Genomic DNA, 26,815 nt, shown 5'->3' with positions numbered 1-26,815 from the left:
GTGTGTTAGTGGTTTTGATGCACAAGACTGGGTTATAGTGATGGGTGATTTGAACGCAAAGGTGAGGAATGTGGCAGTTGGGGAATAATTGGTATACATGGGGTGTTCAATGTTGTAAATGGAAATGGTGAAGAGCTTGTAGATTTATGTGCTGAAAAAGGACTGGTGATTGGGAATGCCTGGTTTAAAAAGCGAGATATACATAAGTATACGTATGTAAGTAGGAGAGATGGCCAGAGAGCGTTATTGGATTACATGTTAATTGACAGGCGCACGAAAAAGAGACTTTTGGATGTTAATGTGCTGAGAGGTGCAACTGCAGGGATGTCTGATCATTATCTTGTGGAGGCGAAGGTGAAGATTTATAGGGGTTTTCAGAAAAGAAGAGAGAATGTTGGGGTGAAGAGAGTGGTGAGAGTAAGTGAGCTTGGGAAGGAGACGTGTGTGAGGAAGTACCAGGAGAGACTGAGTACAGAATGGAAAAAGGTGAGAACAAAGGAGGTAAGGGGAGTGGAGGAGGAGTGGGATGGATTTAGGGAATCAGTGATGGCTTGCGCAAAAGATGCTTGTGGGATGAGAAGCGTGGGAGGTGGGTTGATTAGAAAGGGTAGTGAGTGGTGGGATGAAGAAGTAAGATTATTAGTGAAAGAGAAGAGAGAGGCTTTTGGATGATTTTTGCAGGGAAAAAATGCAAATGAGTGGGAGATGTATAAAAGAAAGAGACAGGAGGTCAAGAGAAAGGTGCAAGAGGTGAAAAAGAGGGCAAATGAGAGTTGGGGTGAGAGAGTATCATTAAATTTTATGGAGAATAAAAAGGTGTTTTGGAAGGAGGTAAATAAAGTGCGTAAGACAAGGGAGCAAATGGGAACTTCAGTGAAGGGGGCTAATGGGGAGGTGATAACAAGTAGTGGTGATGTGAAAAGGAGATGGAGTGAGTATTTTGAAGGTTTGTTGAATGTGTTTGATGATAGAGTGGCAGATATAGGGTGTTTTGGTCGAGGTGGTGTGCAAAGTGAGAGGGTTAGGGAAAATGATTTGGTAAACAGAGAAGAGGTAGTAAAAGCTTTGCGGAAGATGAAAGCCGGCAAGGCAGCGGGTTTGGATGGTATTGCAGTGGAATTTATTAAAAAAGGGGGTGACTGTACTGTTGACTGGTTGGTAAGGTTATTTAATGCATGTATGACTCATGGTGAGGTGCCTGAGGATTGGCACAATGCTTGTACAGTGCCATTGTACAAAGGCCAAGGCAATAAGAGTGAGTGCTCCAATTACAGAGGTATAAGTTTGTTGAGTATTCCTGGTAAATTATATGGGAGGGTATTGATTGAGAGGGTACAGGCATGCACAGAGCATCAGATTGGGGAAGAGCAGTGTGGTTTCAGAAGTGGTAGAGGATGTGTGGATCAGGTGTTTGCTTTGAAGAATGTATGTGAGAAATACTTAGAAAAGCAAATGGATTTGTATGTAGCATTTATGGATCTGGAGAAGGCATATGATAGAGTTGATAGAGATGCTCTGTGGAAGGTACTAAGAATATATGGTGTGAGAGGCAAGTTGTTAGAAGCAGTGAAAAGTTTTTATCGAGGCTGTAAGGCATGTGTACATGTAGGAAGAGAGGAAAGTGATTGGTTCTGAGTGAATGTAGGTTTGCGGCAGAGGTGTGTGATGTCTCCATGGTTGTTTAATTTGTTTATGGATGGGGTTGTTAGGGAGGTGAATGCAAGAGTTTTGGAAAGAGGGGCAAGTATGCAGTCTGTTGTGGATGAGAGAGCTTGGGAAGTGAGTCAGTTGTTGTTTGCTGATGATACAGTGCTGGTGGCTGATTCATGTGAGAAACTGCAGAAGCTGGTGTCTGAGTTTGGTAAAGTGTGTGAAAGAAGAAAGTTAAGAGTAAATGTGAATAAGATCAAGCTTATTAGGTACAGCAGGGTTGAGGGTCAGTTCAGTTGGGAGGTAAGTTTGAATGGAGAAAAACTGGAGGAAGTAAAGTGTTTTAGATATCTGGGAGTGGATCTGGCAGCGGGTGGAACCATGGAAGCGGAAGTGAATCATAGGATGTGGGAGGGGGCGAAAATTCTGGGAGCGTTGAAGAATGTGTGGAAGTCGAGAACATTATCTCGGAAAGCAAAAATGGGTATGTTTGAAGGAATAGTGGTTCCAACAATGTTGTATGGTTGCAAGGTGTGAGCTATGGATAGAGTTGTGCACAGGAGGGTGGATGTGTTGGAAATGAGATGTTTGAGGACAACATGTGGTGTGAGGTGGTTTGATCGAGTAAGTAATGTAAGGGTAAGAGAGATGTGTGGAAATAAAAAGAGTGTGGTTGAGAGAGCAGAAGAGGGTGTTTTGAAATGGTTTGGTCATATGGAGAGAATGAGTGAGGAAAGATTGACCAAGAGGATATATGTGTCAGAGGTGGAGGGAGTGAGGAGAAGTGGGAGACTAAATTGGAGGTGGAAGGATGGAATAAAAAAGATTTTGAGTGATTGGGGCCTGAACATGCAGGAGGGTGAAAGGCGGGCAAGGAATAGAGTGAATTGGAACGATGTGGTATACTGGGGTCGACGTGCTGTCAGTGGATTGAACCAGGGCATGTGAAACATCTGGGGTAAACCTTGGAAAGTTTGTGTGGGGCCTGGATGTGGAAAGGGAGCTGTGGTTTTGGGGCAGCTAGAGACTGAGTGTGAACGAATGGGGCCTTTGTTGTCTTTTTCTAGCTCTACCTCGCACACATGAAGGGGGAGGGGGATGTTATTCCATGTGTGGCGGGGTGGCGATGGGAATAAATAAAGGCAGACTGTATGAATTATGTACGTGTGTATATATGTATATGTCTGTGTGTGTATATATAAGTGTACATTGAGATATATAGGTATGTATATTTGCGTGTGTGGACGTGTATGTATATACATGTGTATGTGGGTGGGTTGGGCCATTCTTTCATCTGTTTCCTTGCGCTACCTCGCTAACACGGGAGACAGCGACAAAGCAAAATGAATAAATAAATGTGGATGAAGTGATAAGAGAAGTGTAAGCAAAACTAGGGAAAAGAGGTGTAGAGACTGAGTCTGTTGGTGAGGTATGGTGGCTAGTGACAAGTCTGTTTGCAGATTATGCTGTGTTTTTTGCTGAGAGGGTCAAGAAGTTTCAGAAGGTTATAAGCACAGGAGGTTTAAGGTGAATTTGATTAAAAAAAAGGAATGGTGTTTGACAATAAAGAGAGCGAAAGTATAGATTTTACAAAGCTCTACAGAGTGAGAAAAAATTGTGTTAAACTGATTTGGATATGGGAGGAGAAAGACTGATTATTTGGGAGCAATCCTAGGTAAATTTTGTAATATGCAAGGATAAGTATAGGAGAATTGAGTGGGAGATGTATAAAAGAAAGAGACAGGAGGTCAAGAGAAAGGTGCAAGAGGTGAAAAAGAAGGCAAATGAGAGTTGGGGCGAGAGAGTATCATTAAATTTTAGGGAGAATAAAAAGATGTTCTAGAAGGAGGTAAATAAAGTGCGTAAGACAAGGGAGCAAATGGGAACTTCAGTGAAGGGCGCAAATGGGGAGGTGATAACAAGTAGTGGTGATGTGAGAAGGAGATGGAGTGAGTATTTTGAAGGTTTGTTGAATGCGTTTGATGATGGAGTGGCAGATATAGGGTGTTTTGGTCGAGGTGGTGTGCAAAGTGAGAGGGTTAGGGAAAATGATTTGGTAAACAGAGAAGAGGTAGTAAAAGCTTTGTGGAAGAAATGGTTGGTAAGGTTATTTAATGTATGTATGACTCATGGTGAGGTGCCTGAGGATTGGCGGAATGCATGCATAGTGCCATTGTACAAAGGCAAAGGGGATAAGAGTGAGTGCTCAAATTACAGGGGTATAAGTTTGTTGAGTATTCCTGGTAAATTATATGGGAGGGTATTGATTGAGAGGGTGAAGGCATGTACAGAGCATCAGATTGGGGAAGAGCAGTGTGGTTTCAGAAGTGGTAGAGGATGTGTGAATCAGGTGTTTGCTTTGAAGAATGTATGTGAGAAATACTTAGAAAAGCAAATGGATTTGTATGTAGCATTTATGGATCTGGAGAAGGCATATGATAGAGTTGATAGAGATGCTCTGTGGAAGGTATTAAGAATATATGGTGTGGGAGGCAAGTTGTTAGAAGCAGTGAAAAGTTTTTATCGAGGCTGTAAGGCATGTGTACGTGTAGGAAGAGAGGAAAGTGATTTGGTTCTCAGTGAATGTAGGTTTGCAGCAGGGGTGTGTGATGTCTCCATGGTTGTTTAATTTGTTTATGGATGGGGTTGTTAGGGAGGTGAATGCAAGAGTTTTGGAAAGAGGGGCAAGTATGAAGTCTGTTGTGGATGAGAGAGCTTGGGAAGTGAGTCAGTTGTTGTTTGCTGATGATTCAGCGCTGGTGGCTGATTCATGTGAGAAACTGCAGAAGCTGGTGACTGAGTTTGGTAAAGTGTGTGAAAGAAGAAAGTTAAGAGTAAATGTGAATAAGAGGAAGGTTATTAGGTACATTAGGGTTGAGGGTCAAGTCAATTGGGAGGTAAGTTTGAATGGAGGAAAACTGGAGGAAGTAAAGTGTTTTAGATATCTGGGAGTGGATCTGGCAGCGGATGGAACCATGGAAGCGGAAGTGAATCATAGGGTGGGGGAGGGGGCGAAAATCCTGGGAGCGTTGAAGAATGTGTGGAAGTCGAGAACATTATCTCGGAAAGCAAAAATGGGTATGTTTGAAGGAATGGTGGTTCCAACAATGTTGTATGGTTGCGAGGCGTGGGCTATGGATTGAGTTGTGCGCAGGAGGGTGAATGTGCTGGAAATGAGATGTTTGAGGACAATGTGTGGTGTGAGGTGGTTTGATCGAGTAAGTAATGTAAAGGTAAGAGAGATGTGTGGAAATAAAAAGAGCGTGGTTGAGAGAGCAGAAGAGGGTGTTTTGAAATGGTTTGGGCACATTGAGAGAATGAGTGAGGAAAGATTGACCAAGAGGATATATGTGTCAGAGGTGGAGGGAATGAGGAGAAGTGGGAGACCAAATTGGAGGTGGAAAGATGGAGTGAAAAAGATTTTGTGTGATCGGGGCCTGAACATGCAGGAGGGTGAAAGGCGGGCAAGGAATAGAGTGAATTGGATTGATGTGGTATACCGGGGTTGATGTGCTGTCAATGGATTGAACCAGGGCATGTGAAGCGTCTGGGGTAAACCATGGAAAGTTGTGTGCTGCCTGGATGTGGAAAGGGAGCTGTGGTTTCGGGCATTATTGCGTGACAGCTGGAGACTGAGTGTAAACGAATGGGGCCTTTGTTGTCTTTTCCTAGTGATACCTCGCACACATGAGGGGGGAGGGGGATGTTATTCCATGTGTGGCGAGGTGGTGATGGGAATGAATAGGGGCAGACAGTGTGAATTGTGTGCATGGGTATATATGTATGTGTCCTTGTGTGTATGTATATGTGTACATTGAGATGTATAGGTATGTATATTTGCGTGTGTGGGCATGTGTGTGTGTACATTGTGTATGGGGGTGGGTTGTGCCATTTCTTTCCTTTGTTTCCTTGTGCTACCTCGCAAACGCGGGAGACAGCGACAAAGCAAAATAAATAATAAATAAATAAGTATAGGAGAAAGCAGTACAAAGCAGAAAGTCATTGCTTTTCTAAGTAGAACATTGGAGGGTAGAAGTGTAAGTATGAAAGTGAAGAAAGGATTAAGGGACAGCATTGTTCTCTTCACCCTGACTTGCACAGCTGAAACATGGACATAGGATGAGTCACAGAAGTCAAGAATCCAGGCTTTAGAAATGAACTATTTGAGAGGAGCTTGTGGTGTGACTAGATGGAATGAAGAAATTAATGAGGATGGTGTTTGAGAGATTTGGTAAAGCAGGGAATGCAAAAGGAATGAATTGTGGAGTGGGTGAAATGTAATGCTTTTAATTGATTTCGGCATGTGGAAAGAGTGCAAGATGGGAAGTTTACAAGTAGAGGGACATGGGGAAATAGGGTTGAAGAGTACTGGTGGAAGAGAATTGGTGTATGCAAGGGAAGCATGTAAGGGCATGGCTAAGTGGAGACTCTTTTGCTTTAGTTTCCCCCAGGTTGGGAGTTCTTGGAGAGAGTGGGCATCAGAAATATAAAAAGATAGAAGATAAGATGACGTTCCTAATGATTATGTTATAGAAGATAAGATGAAGTTCCTAATGATTATGTTACCCCACTTTATAATCATTGCCATTGAAATGGGAAATTGGTATAATGTGTATCATGGGAAATGACAGGAAATGTCAGTAGCAGTTGAGATTTTACAATATCATGAAAGCAAGGCTACCTGTGTGAGGCCAGATCAATGGGCATTTCTTATAATCTTTTGTACTGTGTTACACTGTTATTTCACACAAAAAGTGGTAAAATACTTTTTTATATGTGTACATAGAACTCTGTGTGAAGAAGTTAATCACCTGTAAATCTTGCTTGTTCAGTAAAAGGTTGTGCTCCATGAACATATTATGAGATAAATGGAGTATTGCCACCTATAGGTGTATTGGAGCTGTCTTGTCAGAAGGAATTTTTCATGATAGTGTCTCTTAGAAATTAAGTAGGATGCCCAAGAAAACTTTGTACTTTTTTAAAGTTGAAAGTGAATAGAGCTAGTTGTATGCTATTACGTGTTGATATTGTTGTAATGTACATCCTTATATCAGTAAGATTGACGGTATATCCTTTTTCCTTTAAAAGTGATATTGAACTGTCCATATAACATGATTTCAAAGAAAGGGTTGCTCTCTGATGGTCTCACTTATTTCAGTGACTGCAATATCTTTAACCCTTAAACTGCAAAATACATCCTTTGATAGTGTATGATCAAATGTGACATGCATCACATGAGACAAGATTTTTGCACCATTGTTTAAGATAACATTCCACCATTTGTTTTAAATAACATTCCATGTTTAACTTTCACAAATCATATCACACCCCAGGAGGCCTCCATGCATCACCCTAACATTACTCATGCCCTCAATATCATCTTTGTCAGCATGGAGGACTCAACCATGTTGCCATCTCTTGGTACCATTTACATCCTATGGTACAGATTGGGCACAAGGGAAGTCTGATGCAAAGAATAATGTTAGTTAAGCATGAACTTTATATTGATTCTTAGATAAGATGTTTACTCTGTTTATTTGATTTATCCTATTAGAATGGTGTTTGGATCCTAACTGCAACACTTATTGGATGATGTTGGTATATAGTAAGTTTGACGTGCATCAGTTGAGTCAGAAGTTCCACCCACTCTTTAGAAAAACCACAAACCAAGTTCAGGATTCCTCTCACTCTTTCTCCCTCCCTTCTTTCTTGTATGCATGGCTCCCTCTTCTTGCTTCTCCTTCCTCCCTTGCTACACACAGACCCAGGTCAGCATCCCCCAGAGGCTAATTTCAAAATTTCATCATGGCAAATTATAAGTGGATAAAGGATTCATTTTCCCATTTTTCATAGTTCTGCATTCATGTTTTTAACTTCTTAAGGATATGATGTGTTTTTATTTCTTTTTTCTTGTTTTTATGCAAACAGTGGTAGACATGTTTTCTCATAACTGCAAAATGAGGATTAAAATGAATGTGCAAACACTGGTTTCTTAGTAGATGAGCAGGATGTTTTTGAAATTTTATCGTTTAAATTTAAAAGTTAGTGTCTTGGAAATAAGATAGCACTTTTCTTCAGCAGTTTCATTACCAAATGATACCTGTCCACTCCTGGAAGTGTCATGTTGGTTACATACACATGCCTTTATAGCTCATCCATGCCAAAAGTCACATTTAAAGTTAGTTTTTGTGTGAGTGAAACCAGTATAAAAAATTTCTGTTCTTTTCAGGTGTGGTGTTGGGTCTCATTAGATTTAACATTGTTAAATAACTTTGTATGAACATGATTTTCATATGTTAACCAAAATTTTCCATAAGGGGAGGAGTAAATTGAAGTAAGATTATTAGTGAAAGAGAAGAGAGAGGCATTTGGATGATTTTTGCAGGGAAAAAATGCAAATGAGTGGGAGATGTATAAAAGAAAGAGACAGGAGGTCAAGAGAAAGGTGCAAGAGGTGAAAAAGAGGGCAAATGAGAGTTGGGGTGAGAGAGTATCATTAAATTTTAGGGAGAATAAAAAGATGTTCTAGAAGGTGGTAAATAAAGTGGATAAGACAAGGGAGCAAATGGAAACTTCAGTGAAGGGGGCTAATGGGGAGGTGATAACAAGTAGTGATGTGAGAAGGAGATGGAGTGAGTATTTTGAAGGTTTGATGAATGTGTTTGATGATAGAGTGGCAGATATAGGGTGTTTTGGTCGAGGTGGTGTGCAAAGTGAGAGGGTTAGGGAAAATGATTTGGTATACAGAGAAGAGGTAGTAAAAGCTTTGCGGAAGATGAAAGCCAGCAAGGCAGCAGGTTTGGATGGTATTGCAGTGGAATTTATTAAAAAAGGGGGTGACTGTATTGTTGACTGGTTGGTAAGGTTATTTGATGTATGTATGACTCATGGTGAGGTGCCTGAGGATTGGCGCAATGCTTGCATAGTGCCATTGTACAAAGGCAAAGGGGATAAGAGTGAGTGCTCAAATTACAGAGGTATAAGTTTGTTGAGTATTCCTGGTAAATTATATGGGAGGGTATTGATTGAGAGGGTGAAGGCATGTACAGAGCATCAGATTGGGGAAGAGCAGTGTGGTTTCAGAAGTGGTAGAGGATGTGTGGATCAGGTGTTTGCTTTGAAGAATGTATGTGAGAAATACTTAGAAAAGCAAATGGATTTGTATGTAGCATTTATGGATCTGGAGAAGGCATATGATAGAGTGATAGAGATGCTCTGTGGAAGGTACTAAGAATATATGGTGTGGGAGGCAAGTTGTTAGAAGCAGTGAAAAGTTTTTATCGAGGATGTAAGGCATGTGCACGTGTAGGAAGAGAGGAAAGTGATTGGTTCTCAGTGAATGTAGGTTTGCGGCAGAGGTGTGTGATGTCTCCATGGTTGTTTAATTTGCTTATGGATGGGGTTGTTAGGGAGGTGAATGCAGGAGTTTTGGAAAGAGGGGCAAGTATGAAGTCTGTTGTGGATGAGAGAGCTTGGGAAGTGAGTCAGTTGTTGTTCGCTGATGATACAGCGCTGGTGGCTGATTCATGTGAGAAACTGCAGAAGCTGGTGACTGAGTTTGGTAAAGTGTGTGAAAGAAGAAAGTTAAGAGTAAATGAGAATAAGAGCAAGGCTATTAGGTACAGTAGGGTTGAGGGTCAAGTCAGTTGGGAGGTAAGTTTGAATGGAGAAAAGCTGGAGGAAGTAAAGTGTTTTAGATAGCAGGGAGTGGATCTTGCAGCGGATGGAACCATGGAAGCGGAAGTAAATCATAGGGTGGGGGAGGGGGCGAAAATCCTGGGAGCGTTGAAGAATGTGTGGAAGTCGAGAACTTTATCTCCTAAAGCAAAAATGGGTATGTTTGAAGGAATAGTGGTTCCAACAATGTTGTATGGTTGTGAGGTGTGGGCTATGGATAGAGTTGTGCACAGGAGGGTGGATGTGCTGGAAATGAGATGTTTGAGGACAATATGTGGTGTGAGGTGGTTTGATCGAGTAAGTAATGTAAGGGTAAGAGAGATGTGTGGAAATAAAAAGAGTATGGTTGAGAGAGCAGAAGAGGGTGTTTTGAAATGGTTTGGGCACATGGAGAGAATGAGTGAAGAAAGATTGACCAAGAGGATATGTGTGTCGGAGGTGGACGGAACGAGGAGAAGTGGGAGACCAAATTGGAGGTGGAAAGATGGAGTGAAAAAGATTTTGAGTGATCTTGGCCTGAACATGCAGGAGGGTGAAAGGCAGGCAAGGAATAGAGTGAATTGGATCGATGTGGTATACTGGGGTCGACGTGCTGTCAATGGATTGAATCAGGGCATGTGAAGTGTCTGGGGTAAACCATGGAAAGTTGTGTGGGGCCTGGATGTGGAAAGGGAGCTGTGGTTTCGGGCATTATTGCATGACATCTGGAGACTGAGTGTGAGCGAAGACTGAGTGTGAGCGAATGGGGCCTTTTTTTGTCTTTTCCTGGCGCTGCCTTGCACACATGAGGGGGGAGGGGGATGTTATTCCGTGTGTGGCGGGACGGTGATGGGGGTGAGTAGGGGCAGACAGTGTGAATTGTGTGCATGTGTGTATATGTGTGTGTCTGTGTGTGTATATATGTGTGTACTTTGGGATGTGTGGGTGTGTGTGGTTGCGTGTGTGGACGTGTGTGTGTGTGTGTGTGCATGTGTGTGGGGGTGGGTTGGGCCATTTCTTTCGTCTTTTTCCTTGCGCTACCTCGCAGGCATGGGAGACAGTGACAAAGCAAAATAAATAAATAAATAACTGGAGGAAGTAAAGTGTTTTAGATAGCTGGGAGTGGATCTGGCAGCGGATGGAACCATGGAAGTGGAAGTAAATCATAGGTTGGGGGACGGGGCGAAAATCCTGGGAGCCTTGAAGGATGTGTGGAAGTTGAGAACATTATCTCGGAAAGCGAAAATGGGTATGTTTGAAGGAATAGTGGTTCCAACAATGTTGTATGGTTGCGAGGCGTGGGCTATGGATAGAGTTGTGTGCAGGAGGGTGGATGTGTTGGAAATGAGATGTTTGAGGACAACATGTGGTGTGAGGTGGTTTGATCAAGTAAGTAATGTAAGGGTAAGGGAGATGTGTGGAAATAAAAAGAGCACGGTTGAGAGAGCAGAAGAGGGTGTTTTGAAATGATTTGGGCACATGGGGAGAATGAGTGAGGAAAGATTGACCAAGAGGATATATGTGTCGGAGGTGGAGGGAACGAGGAGAAGTGGTAGACCAAATTGGAGGTGGAAAGATGGAGTGAAAAAGATTTTGAGTGATCTTGGCATGAACATGCAGGAGGGTGAAAGGCGGGCAAGGAATAGAGTGAATTGGATCGATGTGGTATACCGGGGTCGACGTGCTGTCAATGGATTGAATCAGGGCATGTGAAGCATCTGGGGTAAACCATGGAAAGTTGTGTGGGGCCTGGATGTGGAAAGGGAGCTGTGGTTTCGGGCATTATTGCATGACGGCTAGAGACTGAGTGTGAACGAATGGGGCCTTTGTTGTCTTTTCCTAGTGCTACCTCACACACATGAGGGGGGAGGGGATGTTATTCCATGTGTGGCGAGGTGGCGATGGGAATAAATAAAGGCAGACAGTATGAATTATGTACATGTGTATATATGTATATGTCTGTGTGTGTATATATGTATGTGTACATTGAGATGTATAGGTATGTATATTTGCGTGTGTGGACGTGTATGTATATACATGTGTATGTAGGTGGGTTGGGCCATTTCTTTCGTCTGTTTCCTTGCGCTGCCTCGCAAACGCGGGAGACAGTGACAAAGCAAAATAAATAAATAAAAATAGAATATATATATATATATATATATATATATATATATATATATATATATATATATATATATATATATATATATATATATATATATATTAAGCGTTAAGAAGGAACAGAGGGGGCCAGGTGAGGGTATTCCAAAAAAGGCCCAGTCCTCTGTTCTTAACGCTACCTCGCTAACGCGGGAAATGGCGAATAGTTTGGAAAAAAAAAAAGATATATGTATACATATATATATATAAGTGAATATAGTGCACATGAATGCTTACTTTCATAGAACACGTAATACCCTCCAGTAGCCAGGATTTGAACCCAGGACCTCTTGCGTGGTAGTTGGGATCATAATGGCTAGGCTGTGATTATCCCTTAAAGGGAAATAACTGTTTGATCGCAGGCAGTCGAATGCCCTTCAGCTCACATCATGAGCAACGGGATCTACCGTACAAACATGTCCATATACCAACAAGTTTGTACCCTAAGGTTTCTGTAAAGTGCTAGCTGCTGGTAATGTGAGCCTGACAGGATTTGACCAGTGTAGACCCCGTTGCTCATGGATGTGAGACAGAGGGCATTTGATTGCTTGTGGTCAAATAGTTATTTTCCTATCAAGGACTATCATAGCCTAGCTGTTAGCGATCTCGACTGCTACGCAAAACGTAATGAGTTCGGATCCGGGCTGTTGGAGGGTATCATATATACACATATATATATATATATATATATATATATATATATATATATATCCCTGGGGATAGGGGATTAAGAATGCTTCCCACGTATTCCCTGCGTGTCGTAGAAGGCGACTAAAAGGGGAGGGAGCGGGGGGCTGGAATTCCTCCCCTCTCGGTTTTTTTTTTTTTTTTTTTTTTTTTTTTTTTTTCCAAAAGAAGGAAAAGAGAATTGGGCCAGGTGAGGGTATTCCCTCAAAGGCCCAGTCCTCTGTTCTTAACGCTACCTCGCTAATGCGGGAAATGGCGAATAGTTTGAAAGAAAGAAAAGATATATATATATATATATATATATATATATATATATATATATATATATATATATATATATATATATATATATATATGCAAGAGTTTTGGAAAGAGGGGCAAGTATGAAGTCTGTTGGGATGAGAGAGCTTGGGAAGTGAGTCAGTTGTTGTTCGCTGATGATACAGCGCTGGTGGCTGATTCATGTGAGAAACTGCAGAAGCTGGTGACTGAGTTTGGTAAAGTGTGTGGAAGAAGAAAGTTTAGAGTAAATGTGAATAAGAGCAAGGTTATTAGGTACAGTAGGGTTGAGGGTCAAGTCAATTGGGAGGTGAGTTTGAATGGAGAAAAACTGGAGGAAGTGAAGTGTTTTAGATATCTGGGAGTGGATCTGGCAGCGGATGGAACCATGGAAGCGGAAGTGGATCATAGGGTGGGGGAGGGGGCGAAAATTCTGGGGGCCTTGAAGAATGTGTGGAAGTCGAGAACATTATCTCGGAAAGCAAAAATGGGTATGTTTGAAGGAATAGTGGTTCCAACAATGTTGTATGGTTGCGAGGCGTGGGCTATGGATAGAGTTGTGCACAGGAGGATGGATGTGCTGGAAATGAGATGTTTGAGGACAATGTGTGGTGTGAGGTGGTTTGATCGAGTGAGTAACGTAAGGGTAAGAGAGATGTGTGGAAATAAAAAGAGCGTGGTTGAGAGAGCGGAAGAGGGTGTTTTGAAGTGGTTTGGGCACATGGAGAGGATGAGTGAGGAAAGATTGACCAAGAGGATATATGTGTCGGAGGTGGAGGGAGCAAGGAGAAGAGGGAGACCAAATTGGAGGTGGAAAGATGGAGTGAAAAAGATTTTGTGTGATCGGGGCCTGAACATGCAGGAGGGTGAAAGGAGGGCAAGGAATAGAGTGAATTGGAGCGATGTGGTATACCGGGGTTGACGTGCTGTCAGTGGATTGAATCAAGGCATGTGAAGCGTCTGGGGTAAACCATGGAAAGCTGTGTAGGTATGTATATTTGCGTGTGTGGACGTATGTATATACATGTGTATGGGGGGGGGTTGGGCCATATCTTTCGTCTGTTTCCTTGCGCTACCTCGCAAACGCGGGAGACAGCGACAAAGTATAATAAAAAAAATATATATATATATATATATATATATTTTTTTTTTTTTTTTTTTTTTTTTTTTTTTTATACTTTGTCGCTGTCTCCCGCGTTTGCGAGGTAGCGCAAGGAAACAGACGAAAGAAATGGCCCAACCCCCCCCCCCATACACATGTACATACACACGTCCACACACGCAAATATACATACCTACACAGCTTTCCATGGTTTACCCCAGACGCTTCACATGCCTTGCTTCAATCCACTGACAGCACGTCAACCCCTGTATACCACATGACTCCAATTCACTCTATTTCTTGCCCTCCTTTCACCCTCCTGCATGTTCAGGCCCCGATCACACAAAATCTTTTTCACTCCATCTTTCCACCTCCAATTTGGTCTCCCTCTTCTCCTCGTTCCCTCCACCTCCGACACATATATCCTCTTGGTCAATCTCTCCTCACTCATTCTCTCCATGTGCCCAAACCATTTCAAAACACCCTCTTCTGCTCTCTCAACCACGCTCATTTTATTTCCACACATCTCTCTTACCCTTACGTTACTTACTCGATCAAACCACCTCACACCACACATTGTCCTCAAACATCTCATTTCCAGCACATCCATCCTCCTGCGCACATCTCTATCCATAGCCCACGCCTCGCAACCATACAACATTGTTGGAACCACTATTCCCTCAAACATACCCATTTTTGCTTTCCGAGATAATGTTCTCGACTTCCACACATTTTTCAAGGCTCCCAAAATTTTCGCCCCCTCCCCCACCCTATGATATATATATATGTTATCCCTGGGGATAGGGGAGAAAGAATACTTCCCACGTATTCCCTGCGTGTCGTAGAAGGCTACTAAAAGGGGAGGGAGCGGGGGGCTGGAAATCCTCCCCTCTCACTCTTTTTTTTTTTTTTTTTTTTTTTTTTTTTTTTTTTTTTTTTTTTCCAAAAGAGGGAACAGAGAAGGGGCCCAGGTGAGGATATTCCCTCAAAGGCCCAGTCCTCTGTTCTCAACGCTACCTCGCTAATGCGGGAAATGGCGAATAGTATGAAAGAAAGAAAAAGATATATATATGTGTGTGTGTGTGTGTGTGTCTGTATATGTATCCTGTATAGATATACCGTGCTTCTTAATTATGTTGATGAGTAAGACTACTATGTTCATGATTTTGCCTCCACAGAAAATAGACAGTTGCACTGATGTGGTGTACCAGGTAGCAGCAGAAGGCCCTAGAGGTATTGTCAGTGCTAGAGATTTTGTTTGTGTGCGGCATTGGAAGAAGATTGACGATAGCTGGGTGTGTGCTGTTATTTCTATTATCTGCAAGGATGAACCACCTCAGAAGAACATTGTCCGGTAAGTTAATGGAATCTCACTCCTTTGTATTAGCAGAGTCAGGGTTTTACTTTTATATTGACAGTTTGAAAGGAAATTTCAGGGCACATAATTCAGAGGGAAAGTGATTGGTTCCCAGTGAATGTTGGTTTGCGGGAGGGGTGCATGATGTCTTCCTGGTTGTTTAATTTGTGTATGGATGGGGTTGTAAGCAAGGTGAATGTAAGGGTTTTGGAGAGAGGGGCAAGTATGCAGCCTGTTGTGGATGAGAGGGCTTGGAAAGTGAGTCAGTTGTTGTTCACTGATGATTCAGCGCTGGTGGCTGATTCAGGTGAGAAACTGCTGAAACTGGTGACTGAGTTTGGTAAAGTGTGTGAAAGAAAAAAGCTGAGAGTGAATTTGAATAAGAGCAAGGTTATTAGGTTCAGTAGGATTGAGGGACAAGTCAATTGGGAGGTAAGGTTAAATGGAGAAAAACTGGAGGAAGTGAAGTGTTTTAGATATCTGGGAGTGGATTTGGCAGCGGATGGGACCATGGAAGCGGAAGTGAGTCACAGGGTGGGGGAGGGAGCAAAGTTTCTTTGAGCATTGTGTGGAAGGTGAGAACATTATCTAGGAGAGCAAAAATGGGTATGTTTGAAGGAATAGTGGTTCCAACAATGTTATATGGTTGCGAGGCGTGGGCTATAGATAGGGTTGTGCACAGGAGGGTGGATGTGTTGGTAATGAAATGTTTGAGGACAATATGTGGAGTGAGGTGGTTTGATTGAGTAAGTAATGAAAGGGTAAGAAAGATGTGTGGTAATAAAAAGAGTGTGGTTGTGGTTGAGAGAGCAGAAGAGGGTGTATTGAAATGGTTTGGTCACATGGAGAGAATGAGTGAGGAAAGATTGACAAAGAGGATATATGTGTCAGAGGTGTAGGGAACGAGGAGAAGTGGGAGACCAAATTGGAGGTTGAAGGATGGAGTGTAAAAGATTTAGAGCGATTGGGACCTGTACATGCAGGAGGGTGAAAGGCATGCAAGGAATAGAGTGAATTGGAACTATGTGATAAACTGGGTTCAATGTGCTGTCAATGGATTGAACCAGGGCATGTGAAGCATCTGGGGTAAACCATGGAAATTTTGTGGGGCCTGGATGTGGAAAGGGAGGTGTGGTTTCGGTGCATTACACGTGACAGCTAGAGACATAGTGTGAACGAATGTGGCATTTGTTGTCTTTTTCTAGCGCTAATTCGCATGTGCGCGAAGGGGAGTGAGAGTGCCATTTCATGTGTGGCGGGGTGGCAATGGAATGGATGAAGGCAGCAAGTATGAATATGTACATGTTTATATATGTATATGTCTGTGTATGTATATGTATGTATACGTTGAAATGTATAGGTATGTATATGTGCGTGTGTGGGCGTTTATGAATATAAATGTGTATTTGGGTGGGTTGGGCCATTCTTTCATCTGTTTCCTTGTGCTACCTCACTAACATAGGAGACAGCGACATAGTATAATATAAATATATAATTATAGATAATTCAGAGTTGCTTTATACACTTTTATATTCACAATGCTTTCTGTCTTCAGGTAGGTAGTAGTTGGTAGGTAGCCACCTACCAGGGAAGTACATTTTCGGTACTCTGGCTTGGTTGTCAGGAGTGTCATTGACAGCATTTCACTGGTTGTCATGTTGCACTCTATCTTTTCTTTCTGCTTCACCCACACTTGGATTACTGGTGTTCTCTCCACAAACATACAATTTCTCCTTGTCACACATAAACTTGACAACATTTAACTCACAAAACTAATTCTTCATAATTGTAGATTTTCCTGCAGTGTGTTCTATATGCTATCCCAGCCTTTTGGTAAAATGGTAGGAGCAATGGATAGAAGTAGTAGGTATGAACATTAGACAGGAGCACTAGGCAGAAGTAATAGGTAGGAACATTTAGGTGTGAGCAGTAGGTAGGAACATTAGGTATGAGCCTCTGGAAACACAGTGCTGGATTTGCCCTCTGCTGGTGGCCTGTTAAGGGTGAGGCACTAAAAGGCTAAGAAGCAGCACTGAAGTTCATCAGGTATGGAGACTCAATTGCCATGGCCACCCTCTTGAGGGAGCTTCCAAAGGTAGTTTGCATCAAAGATAGACAGATATATCTTCATAGAGGGTGTTCTAAGACTTTGCTTGAAAGTGAATCTCCGTAAGCAAGAAGTCACATTCAATGACATTGTCATTAGTGGATGCAAATGGTACAACTTAATGTCCCAAAAGAGTTACCTTATCCACCTTCCATGTGGCACTCAGCCTTAAAGCTGCAGAAGCTCCATGAAAGTAGTCTGGGAATCACATAAAAGTAATAAAGATGATAATATTTTTCATATTTGTTCACAGTTTCTCATGTTAGCAAGGTAGCACCAGGAACAGGTGAAGGACAGCCCCATTTGCTCACAACCAGGCTCTGCAGACCTATGCATGGTTTCCCCTAACCACTTCATATGCTTTGATTCAGTCTATTGACAGCATGTTGTCCTCATGTATACTACATTGCTCCAGTGCACTCTATCCCTTGCATGTCTACACCCTCCTGTATAGTCTATCTCAAACACTCAAAATCTCTTTCTTTCCATCCCTCTATCTTCAGTTTGTTCTCCCTCTTCTCCTTATACTAATAATGATAATAGTATTATGATTATATTTATTTATTATACTTAACCTACGTCTTCCACGTTAGTGAGGTAACGCAAGGAAACAGACGAGGAATGGCCCAATCCACTCACATACACATGTATATACACATGAAAATGATGTTTATGTTGATAATAATAATGGAGAAAAAGAAGACTTGAATGATCAGGCCTGGACTTGCAGGAGGGTGTGTGGCATGCATGGGATAGAGTAAACTGGTTTGATATGGTATACATGGGGTAACAAACTGTTGGTAGTCAGAGGAAACCATGGAATGCTCTGCAGGGCCTGGTTGTGGATAGAGGGCCCTGGTTTTGGTGCATTTTACTTAACAACTACAGATGTAAGTGATTTAAGTAATTTCTTTGTCTGTTTCTGGTGCTACCTCACTAGCTTAGGACTTGCTTTCTTACACTTTCTCACACATATCTACAACTCCTCCCTCAGCAGAAATGCTACCCTTCTTTACCTCTTGCCCTCCCCTCATACTAACTTACATTGGCCCCAAGGCATTCCCAAACCATTCTTCCCCTATCACCTTGAGCTTTGTTTCACTCAGAGCTAGAACTTTCTAGTTCCTCTCCTCAAACATACAACTTGTCTCTCCCTCTTTCTCATCATGGTTACATCCACACATGTTCAGACACCTTAATCAGAGCCTCCAAGGAGGATGAGCACCCTTCACTTGGCTCCTTCTTATTTCCCAACTTTTAGAAATTGAAAAACAAGGGAGGAGGGTTTCCAGCCCCCTGCTCTTGCCCATTTTAATCACCCTGTACGACACAGAGAATATGTGAAGAGTACTCTTTCTCCTTTATCCCCAGGGAAATGGTAAACAAGTATGAAAATAAAAAAAAGAATATATAAAAAAATGTATGTAGCCTTATATTTGTTCAGCTACCTCAGCCATGTATATGATATTCCATATCACTTCAGTAACTGAAAAATCAAGCACATTAAAAAGTTAGAATGTTCATGAACTGACATTTTTTTTGTTTGTTTCTGGTGCTACCTATCTAAGATGAGAATAAAGCAAGCAGGTATGGAAAGAAAATTGTGTTCATAGTTAATGCAGTTTGAACACTATGAGTAGTAGTATAGTATTTTCTTATGTTTATGGACATTTTGTAAGCAAGTAAAGGCCACACAGAAATGATTTGACACAGCAGTTTGACGAGTATTTGATATCACCCCTTTCATTGCACAGTTAATTTTCTGGCTGATTCTCTAAGTGTCAATTATATACAAGAAATAAAAGTATGAATGTGTCCTTTTTATGATCTTTATTACAGTTTCAACATTAAAAGAAGCTGATGGTACCTGATGGTAAAATTCCTCGAAAATCTTACTGAATAGGAAAAATTATAATTTGATATAGAAATTACGAAAATTGATTGAAAAGTGTTATAGAAATTACGAAAATCGATAGAAAAGTGTTCTGCAGTAGATGGCTTAAATATAGGCAACACTAAGTCAGTAAAAGGTCAAAATCAAAACAGTTATTTGAATAACAGTATCTAAGATACTAAAACATTGTCTCTATATTTATGAGATCATTTGTCTGAGGCATAAAAGAATCCAGATTTAGCAGTCGTTATAGAACAGGGGGATATTCCTGAATGTTGCAATGTAGGGAAATTTCTTCTGTAGCCATTGGTAAATAGATATTTTGCAGTCGCTGGGTATAGATGCTTATTATATTCAGATTGTGTGTCAAAGCAACATTAATAGGCTAATGCTTTATTGAATGAACAGGTCTGTTCTATGAACTCTTATTACTTCGGAGATTGCTTAGTGTTTCTTTACACTAGATATACGTGATTAACTACTTGTACCGCATTGGGGGGTTACTTTCTTGGATCTTCCTTTTTGAATATTCTTTACTATCATACAGCTTTCTTAATTTATGTCTGCTATGAGCATAAACCATTTCCTCAGTCATCTTGTTGCGTCCCCCCCCCCAGTCCTCTGTTATTTTCATGTTGGAGGCTTCAGTCTCAGACAAAAGTCCACATCAAAACCAGGCCTTAATGAAATATAGAGAGAGGTTAATGAAAGAAAAAAAAGAAGGGAAAAGTGTTCATGAGTTTTGGAGGAATTGAAAAATCTGTCTTTTTAGATGTGCCAAGTCATAGTTATGTGGAAAGACATGATATGGTAAAGAGATCCAGAGCTCCAAGGTATAGGGAAAGCGACTACTATCAAAATGGCCCATCCCTTAGCTGCCAGCAGCCACACATTAATCACGTAATGCAGCAGCTTGCCGAGTATTGCATGGTCTCACTAGAGATAGGGGCACACAAGCATCCAGCTCTTGGGAGCATAAACGAAAGTAATACTTATAGAAGAGGGAAAGTGAACTAGCACTGCAGCAAGCAGATCAAGTTTTGAAGGTAGCCTGGGAAAGTTTAAAAGTCAGATTCCCTTTAACTCTCATTTAGGGATGCAAAGCAAGAACCATCCCAGATCTGGGAACAGTGCTCCACACAATGATGGACTAGTACTTTACATAAGTGGAGCAACTGTTCAAAAGAAAAGAATTTTGGCACCTAAATAGGACTCCCAGTTTCTTGGGCTGACTTAGGTATTTCATTAATGTGGGGTTACCAAGATTGAGTGGATGTTACACTAATATGAATTGTCATTGAGTTAAGAGGTGGAATTACAGAACTAGCAAAGGAGAGAGGAAAGTTGTAAGGAATTTTCGTTAGATAGATCTGTAGAAACTTGATCTTGGAGGCATTAAACATAACCAGATTTCATTTACCCTACTGAGATATCCTGTTCAAGTCTGAATTTATTGAAGAAGCTGTATCAAAACATGATGCAGATCAAGTGAGAGAAGAAGGAGCAGAATTGAAAGATATGGAGGAATGCAATTTTGAGTCATTACCATATGAGTGGATAATTTGTGGAAGACAGAAATCCTTGATAAAAAGGAGGAAAAAGTGTAGGAGACATGACTGAACCTTGAGGGACACTGCTGTTGGTGGAGAAAGATGGAGAGGTTAATTTACTTTAAAGGTACTTCTTTACATGTTTTATAGCAAGTTTCTTGCCTAATTTCATGTTATGTTTTCTGGTTGCTCTCTCCCTAAATCTCTTGAAAAAGTGTCCTCTCTGTTCATCATTAATCTGTTTTGAAACTCAAAGGTCGTGATCTGGTCACCCCTCACTCTTCTGTCTTGCAAGATGGGGAAATTTAAACACTCTAGCCTTTCCCTGTAAGTCAACTCTTTATTCTGGACCATTAACTCTTTGTGCCTCTTTAGGTGCGATGATGAAACCTAAGAAGCATATTCTAGTTTTGGCACTTATGTAGGATATGAAGTGCTTGCTGAATATTTCTTTGTTCATATATTGAAATGCTATTCTAATATTTGCCAAAAGTTATTTTGTCCCCTTGACTAGTGTCTTGATGTGGGGCTTTGGTGATAAGTTAGGGAAATTGTTGACTACCTATTCCTTCACACTCACAGAATCTTGAAGATAATTCATGTTAGATGATAATCATATTGAGGCTTTCTTTAACTCTGTCCCATCATTCTTTAACTCTGTCCCATCATCATTACTTCACATTTGCTTGATTAAATTTCATCAACCATATGTCAGACCACCTCTGGGGTCTGTTTAGGTCCCCTTGTAACTTAATGCAGTCTTCCTTGTTTTTCACCTTTCTCATGTGTGCATACCTCTGGGTGTAATTGCTTATTTGTACAGTGTGAGAAAAGAGTTTCACATTTGTGGTACTTCATTTGATGAATGCTATTTACCATCAAGTACTGTTTTAAACATTTTCTTAGTGCTGACATTCAGAGTTTCATTACTTAGTCTATTCCAGCCATCCACCACCCTGACATTAAGTCAATACTTTTTCAAATTCTTTTCAACAACATTCTTGCCTAACTTCTTTTTATAACTGATGGTTACTCCATTGCAGTTCTTCAAGAATTGTTCACTGTCATCATCATCATCATCAGACTGAGGTAGAAACTTGAAGACTGTAATCAGGTCACCCAAATCCCTTCTCACCTGTGTAGTGAGCAAACTTGTATCCCTAAGCTTCTCAGTGTAGCTCAGTTCTCATAATTCAGTTACGTTTTATTGACTCTCTTTGTTAAATCTATACTTCTTTTGATGCACAGACTAGAATTTAGAAGCATTATCCAGTTTAGGTCTGATAGATGTTGAGAATAGTTTACCAAACATTTTCTTATCCATATAGGTCTGCTAGTGATCTTCCCTATATGACTCAACCCTGTGTCTCCTCTCTCAAGGATTTTGATTGAAATGTTTGTGGTGGCCTTCAGCATCACCAAGGTATTTAACAGGAGTGGCATAAGATGGGACTTTCTAAACTACCTTCCTTTGTTTTTTCTCAGTCTCCTTGTACACTAATGCATAGTTTCCTCTCTGGTTATTCCATTGCAATGGTCCTTGATGGATTGATTTCATCCCTCCCAGCCTATCATCATGGTTATCCTATTTCCTTCTCTCTTTCTTCTCTCAGAAAATGATCTTGTCTTTCCTTCTTTTATCCCTATTAATTCATATGATGATTGCCTTTTATACACTTCAGTTTAATGTCCTTCTCCTCTTCCATCTAATGCTCATTCTCTCTTTCATACTGAACTTATTTCCTGTCAGTTGAGACCTGTGCAACATCTTAGAATGGGGAAACAGTAACTTTAAGAATCATATTTTTGGCTCTGCTGAACATCAAGACAACACTGTTCAACCTTAGAATAACATTAGATTGTTAAGCACAACCATATCCTTCACTCTGTCCAACCCCACATAACCTTCCCTGAAACTGGGATTGCTGTATAGATACCATAATTTCTTTTAAAGTTTCTCTTGTGAGCTGCTATTTCATATCCATAGCAGTTTTATATTCCCTTGTATGGAGTACTGTTTTCACTTCTTAGGTGGTTTTTCCTCCACCTCTCTCTTCAATCAACCCTTTCTCTATACTGTAGTGTTGCTGCAGTCTCTCTATTCTACAATTATTATTTTGGTCAATGTTCTCTTAAGCTATCTGCACATGTCCCCCACCTCCAAGGATTGGAGCAAAGACATTCATCTAGCTGATACTTTTCACACTTTCTGTGTGGAACCCTTTTGAGGATTAACTGTTATACCTCCTGATTCTTTTAGACAGCTGAGCTCAGGAATTTTTTTCCTCCTCTCATTGTCCCCTTTTCCTGTAACCTTAGGGTTTGCACCTGTGGAGCCCGGATTCGTTTCTACATTCTTTTTCTTTTGCATTATTTATTTCACCCAAGATGTTCTTTGATTGAATGCTGTTCTAATATTTGCCATCATACTGGTAAAAGGTTAGACTTAAATGAAGTTAGGGGAGTAGGTGAGGGATGGGATGTAGTTGGGGGAAGGAAAAGGTGGAAAATGGGCAGGTGAGAAAGAGTAATGAGTGGTTAGGTGACAAAGTAGTTGCTAGTGAAAGAAAAGTGTGGATGATTGGGAGACATAAGAGAAAGTGACAGAAGGTCATTTGGAAGGTACAGTGGTGGAAAAAGAGGGCGAATGACAGTTGTTGTGGGTGACTATCAGCAAACTAGGGAAAATATGTTTGGGAAGAAGGTGAATAATGTGAGAAAAACAAAAGAACAAATGGGAACATTGTTGAAGGGAGCAAATGGGAGAGTAGTAACAGGCAGTGATGAGGTTAAGAGGAGACATAGTGAATTCTTTGAAGAATTGATGAATCTGTTTAATGATAGGATGGCAGATGTAGGGTGTTTGGGTTGGGGAGTTATGCGAAGTGAGAGATTCATTGCAAGTGGTTTTTTGAAGAGACAAAATGAAATGTGGCAAGGCTGTTAGGGTGATTGGTATTGCAGTTGAATTTCTTAAGAAAGTGGGTAACTGTTGTTGACTAGTAAGTTAGGATTTTCAATGTATGCTGAATCATGCCTGGGGATTGGCTGAATGCAATGTATAGTGTCATTATTTAAAGGCAAGGGGTTCAAAGGTGAGTGTTCAAATTACAAAGATATGATTTTCATAAATGTACATGATAGATTGTATTGGAGAATGGTGATTGAGAGGTTGGTGGCATGCACAGAGCATCAGACTCAGGAAGAGCATTGTGGATTTAGGAATGGTAGATTATGTGTGGGTCAGGTCTTTGTGTTGAAGAATGTGGTTGAGAAATATTTAGAGAAACGGAAGGATTTTTATGAGGAATTTATGGATCTGGAGAAAGTGTATGTTAGGGATTATAGAGATGCTTTGAGTTTATGAATATGTGGTATGGGAGGAAAACTGATATAAGCAGTGAGGAGATTTAATCAAGAAAGTAAAATGTGTGCAAGTAGGTAGAGAGGAAGGTGAATGGATCTAGGTGAAGATGGATCTGCAGCAGGGGTGCATGATGTCACCGTGGTTATTTAATTTTTTTCAGTTTTATCTGAATCTTACGTAAAGTTTTACCAGAACGTTACATTATATGAATTTCTGACCATTGCTTTGTTAAGACTATGAAGACACTTTAACTTTAAAATAATTTGATACTTTTTGAAAGTTTCCTTTGACTTTGCTCCTTTTTAGGGGAGAAAATGGCCCTGGATGTTGGGTGTTCCAGCCAGATGAGGAAGCTCCAAAGAAATGTTCTTTTCATTGGCTTCTGGATACTGATCTCAAAGGCTGGATTCCACAGTATGTCATTGATCAGGCTCTAACCCATGCTATGACTGACTTCATGAGTTGCCTTCGAAGTTATGCTCCAGCTTTGAAAGCAGTGCGTTCACAGCAGCAGGCTGCTAGATAATTTTTTCCAGTGTCTTTTATTTGACGGTAGTGTAAGTAACAAAAATAAATTTTAGTATCATGAAAAGTGATTTTATGATACAGTACTTGTATAATATCATCTCAGTATATGTGTATGATTTTAACATGACATTACAATGTGATACTCATAGTTGTAGTCTTATGATTTAGTTATGTCTCTATGAGACTTCTTTTCTAATATTGTTATAAATGTATTGTTTGTTAAGAATGTGAAGAAAGTCAGAATGTGTGTACCATTATTAAACTTCATCTCATGTTCTGTTTGAGGATCACTAGAAATGAAAAAGTATGAGTTGTCTTAATATCAGGCTTGTATATAAGTATGTATTCTTTATGTGAAAATTTAAACCACTGTACTCAAATTTTTCTGTGTATTTTTTTGTCACTGATTCCTTAAAAAGTTTGCTTTGGGAGAAGGGACCTCATATCAGAAAATGTAATCCTCAGTATAGATTAATTTTATTACATCAGAGTTATTTAGTTAGGATAGGGTATGACAGGTTAAGTTCATTTAGTCTTGAGAGTGGGCACTGATTGTTCCAACCTAAAACAATTATTTTGTTACAGAAATCCACAATATGGTAAAAGTAAAGTTATTATAATCATTTTTTTGTGTTAATATTTGATAAGTATTTCAAGAAAAAACTGCTGTATGTTAAGAATATCGTTAAGTGCCACGTAATCAATAACAAGAAACCTTTATTCTTGTTGATATTTGATTGAAAGAATCTGTGGGTTTAGAAATCCTGATTTCTTGTTATTTCCAGCTCCAGGGAATATAGGCACCACTTAGAGACTAGTGGCTTCATAGTATTTTCTTCTGTATGGCATTTTCATCATAAATTGTCGTAGATATTCCTGTGCTATAGTATGTTGCTGAAATTGTGCACATATCAAAAAATATATACACTGATTCCTCACTTCAGGTTCCAGAACTAGATTTCTATTATTGTTATGTTTTTCCCAATGAGAATTACTTTAAGAGATATATTGTTGTTAACTTGATCCATTTCCAGGACTTATGTAAAGAGGCCTTTTTTATGCCTGTTATGTGATACCCTCATAGGTTTAGCAAAGATTTACCATCTGCATGTTGAGCTAAAGACTTTTGCACAGACTTTCTTGATGGTGAACTGGATATTGGATTATTTAGGTTGTCCAACTCTCAGGTTGCTCCATTTCCCTTTTTTTCCGGATATTTTTGTTCTGGATAGACTGTAAACCAAGAATATAGATGAACAGGCATTAGTTTAACCATGGTCCTGAATTTCTGAAGCAGTTTCTTAGGATTATGTTCATGTTAATTGATGTGACGTATGCCTGACGTCATAAGACGTATATCCGAGGTGTGATAACATTTCTCGTTAACGCTGAGCAATAATTTCTTGGTGTATGCATTATTATTGAATGTTTCATACAAGTATATGTCATATTTTACTCTCAGAAAAAATCTATACAGTTTAAATCCATGAATTTACCTGTGATGCTGTGGTCCCATTTTGCAGTTTTCCAAATATTGAACTATTGTTGAAGATAGTAACTTCCATATGTAGAAGCTTGTATATCCTCTGAAGAGTTTTTATTGTTTTTATTTATTTATTGTACAGATTGCAAGGGAAGTGATGTCTCTGTTTTCTGTATGGTTCACCCAGCCTCATCTTAAGGGTGGTATATGAATGGGGGCCTAGTGAGTACCAAGTTAGTGCCCAGTGGGCTGGATGCCTTTTTCTGGCATTCACTCATAAATTTGCTGGTAAAAGACTTTCAGTTGGGTAGTTAAATGAAAAGAGCTATAACACAATTTCATGCTTTGAAGATAAAGATGTTTGCAGAAAATGAAAGGATAGACAGCCTAAGATGTTACAGCAACACAAGCCAACAACACTTACTTTTAGCTGTAGAATGTGCTGCATGTAGCTCATTAACTTATTTATAAATTGTTTTACTTTTAGAGCAGTTTGAAAGGCATTTGTTGCTCCAAGATGATTATTAGTTGAATAAGCATTCATGGAAGCTAATTAGTAATTATTCATTTGACATTTGTTTTCCTGCCTTACGTCATCATCCTTTGAGACTGTGAATACAGATATTAATTGTCTTGCATATTCATATTAGAGATGGCATGAATGTGGTGGGTATGAGTGTTACTTCAGTTAATATTTTTGTTTGATACTCTTTTCAGTTTAGCACAATTAATGTATACTCATTCATTTTCATGTCTGGTTTTAACTCTTCAAATTATTCCTAAATGTCCCTGAATATTAATCCGGTGTGTCATATTATTTTGTCTGAAAACTTAATAGAATTTTAATTGCATGATTCGTTCTTATAGCATTCATGATATATGTTACAGTTTCTTAAAATTGTGTTCCACCTCAAAAAATAAAAGTGAAAATGAAGCGAGTCTGTTAGTCGCCAGATACCACATTCCAATTTATAGTTTTTTAGACATGATGACAT

General features: G+C 40.2%; 1 protein-coding gene across 3 annotated transcripts in view; it reads left to right on the top strand.

Annotated features, from left to right (window-relative positions):
* Start1 (Steroidogenic acute regulatory protein-like) overlaps positions 1-26,754 on the top strand; it is a 205,624-nt gene extending 178,870 nt beyond the window's left edge. For all 3 annotated transcript variants that reach the window (XM_071664913.1, XM_071664911.1, XM_071664912.1), the window contains 2 exons: positions 14,713-14,888; positions 24,116-26,754. In XM_071664913.1, the coding sequence (XP_071521014.1) occupies positions 14,713-14,888; positions 24,116-24,335 (396 nt within the window). In that variant the 3' untranslated portion in view covers positions 24,336-26,754. The remainder of the gene's footprint in view (positions 1-14,712; positions 14,889-24,115) is intronic.
* The last annotated feature ends 61 nt before the right edge of the window (positions 26,755-26,815 follow it).

The sequence above is a fragment of the Panulirus ornatus genome, chromosome 9, assembly GCF_036320965.1.
Source record: "Panulirus ornatus isolate Po-2019 chromosome 9, ASM3632096v1, whole genome shotgun sequence".
Classification (NCBI taxonomy): domain Eukaryota; kingdom Metazoa; phylum Arthropoda; class Malacostraca; order Decapoda; family Palinuridae; genus Panulirus; species Panulirus ornatus.
The sequence above is the reverse complement of the archived record's forward strand: the minus strand, read 5'-3'. Positions and strand labels throughout refer to the sequence as shown.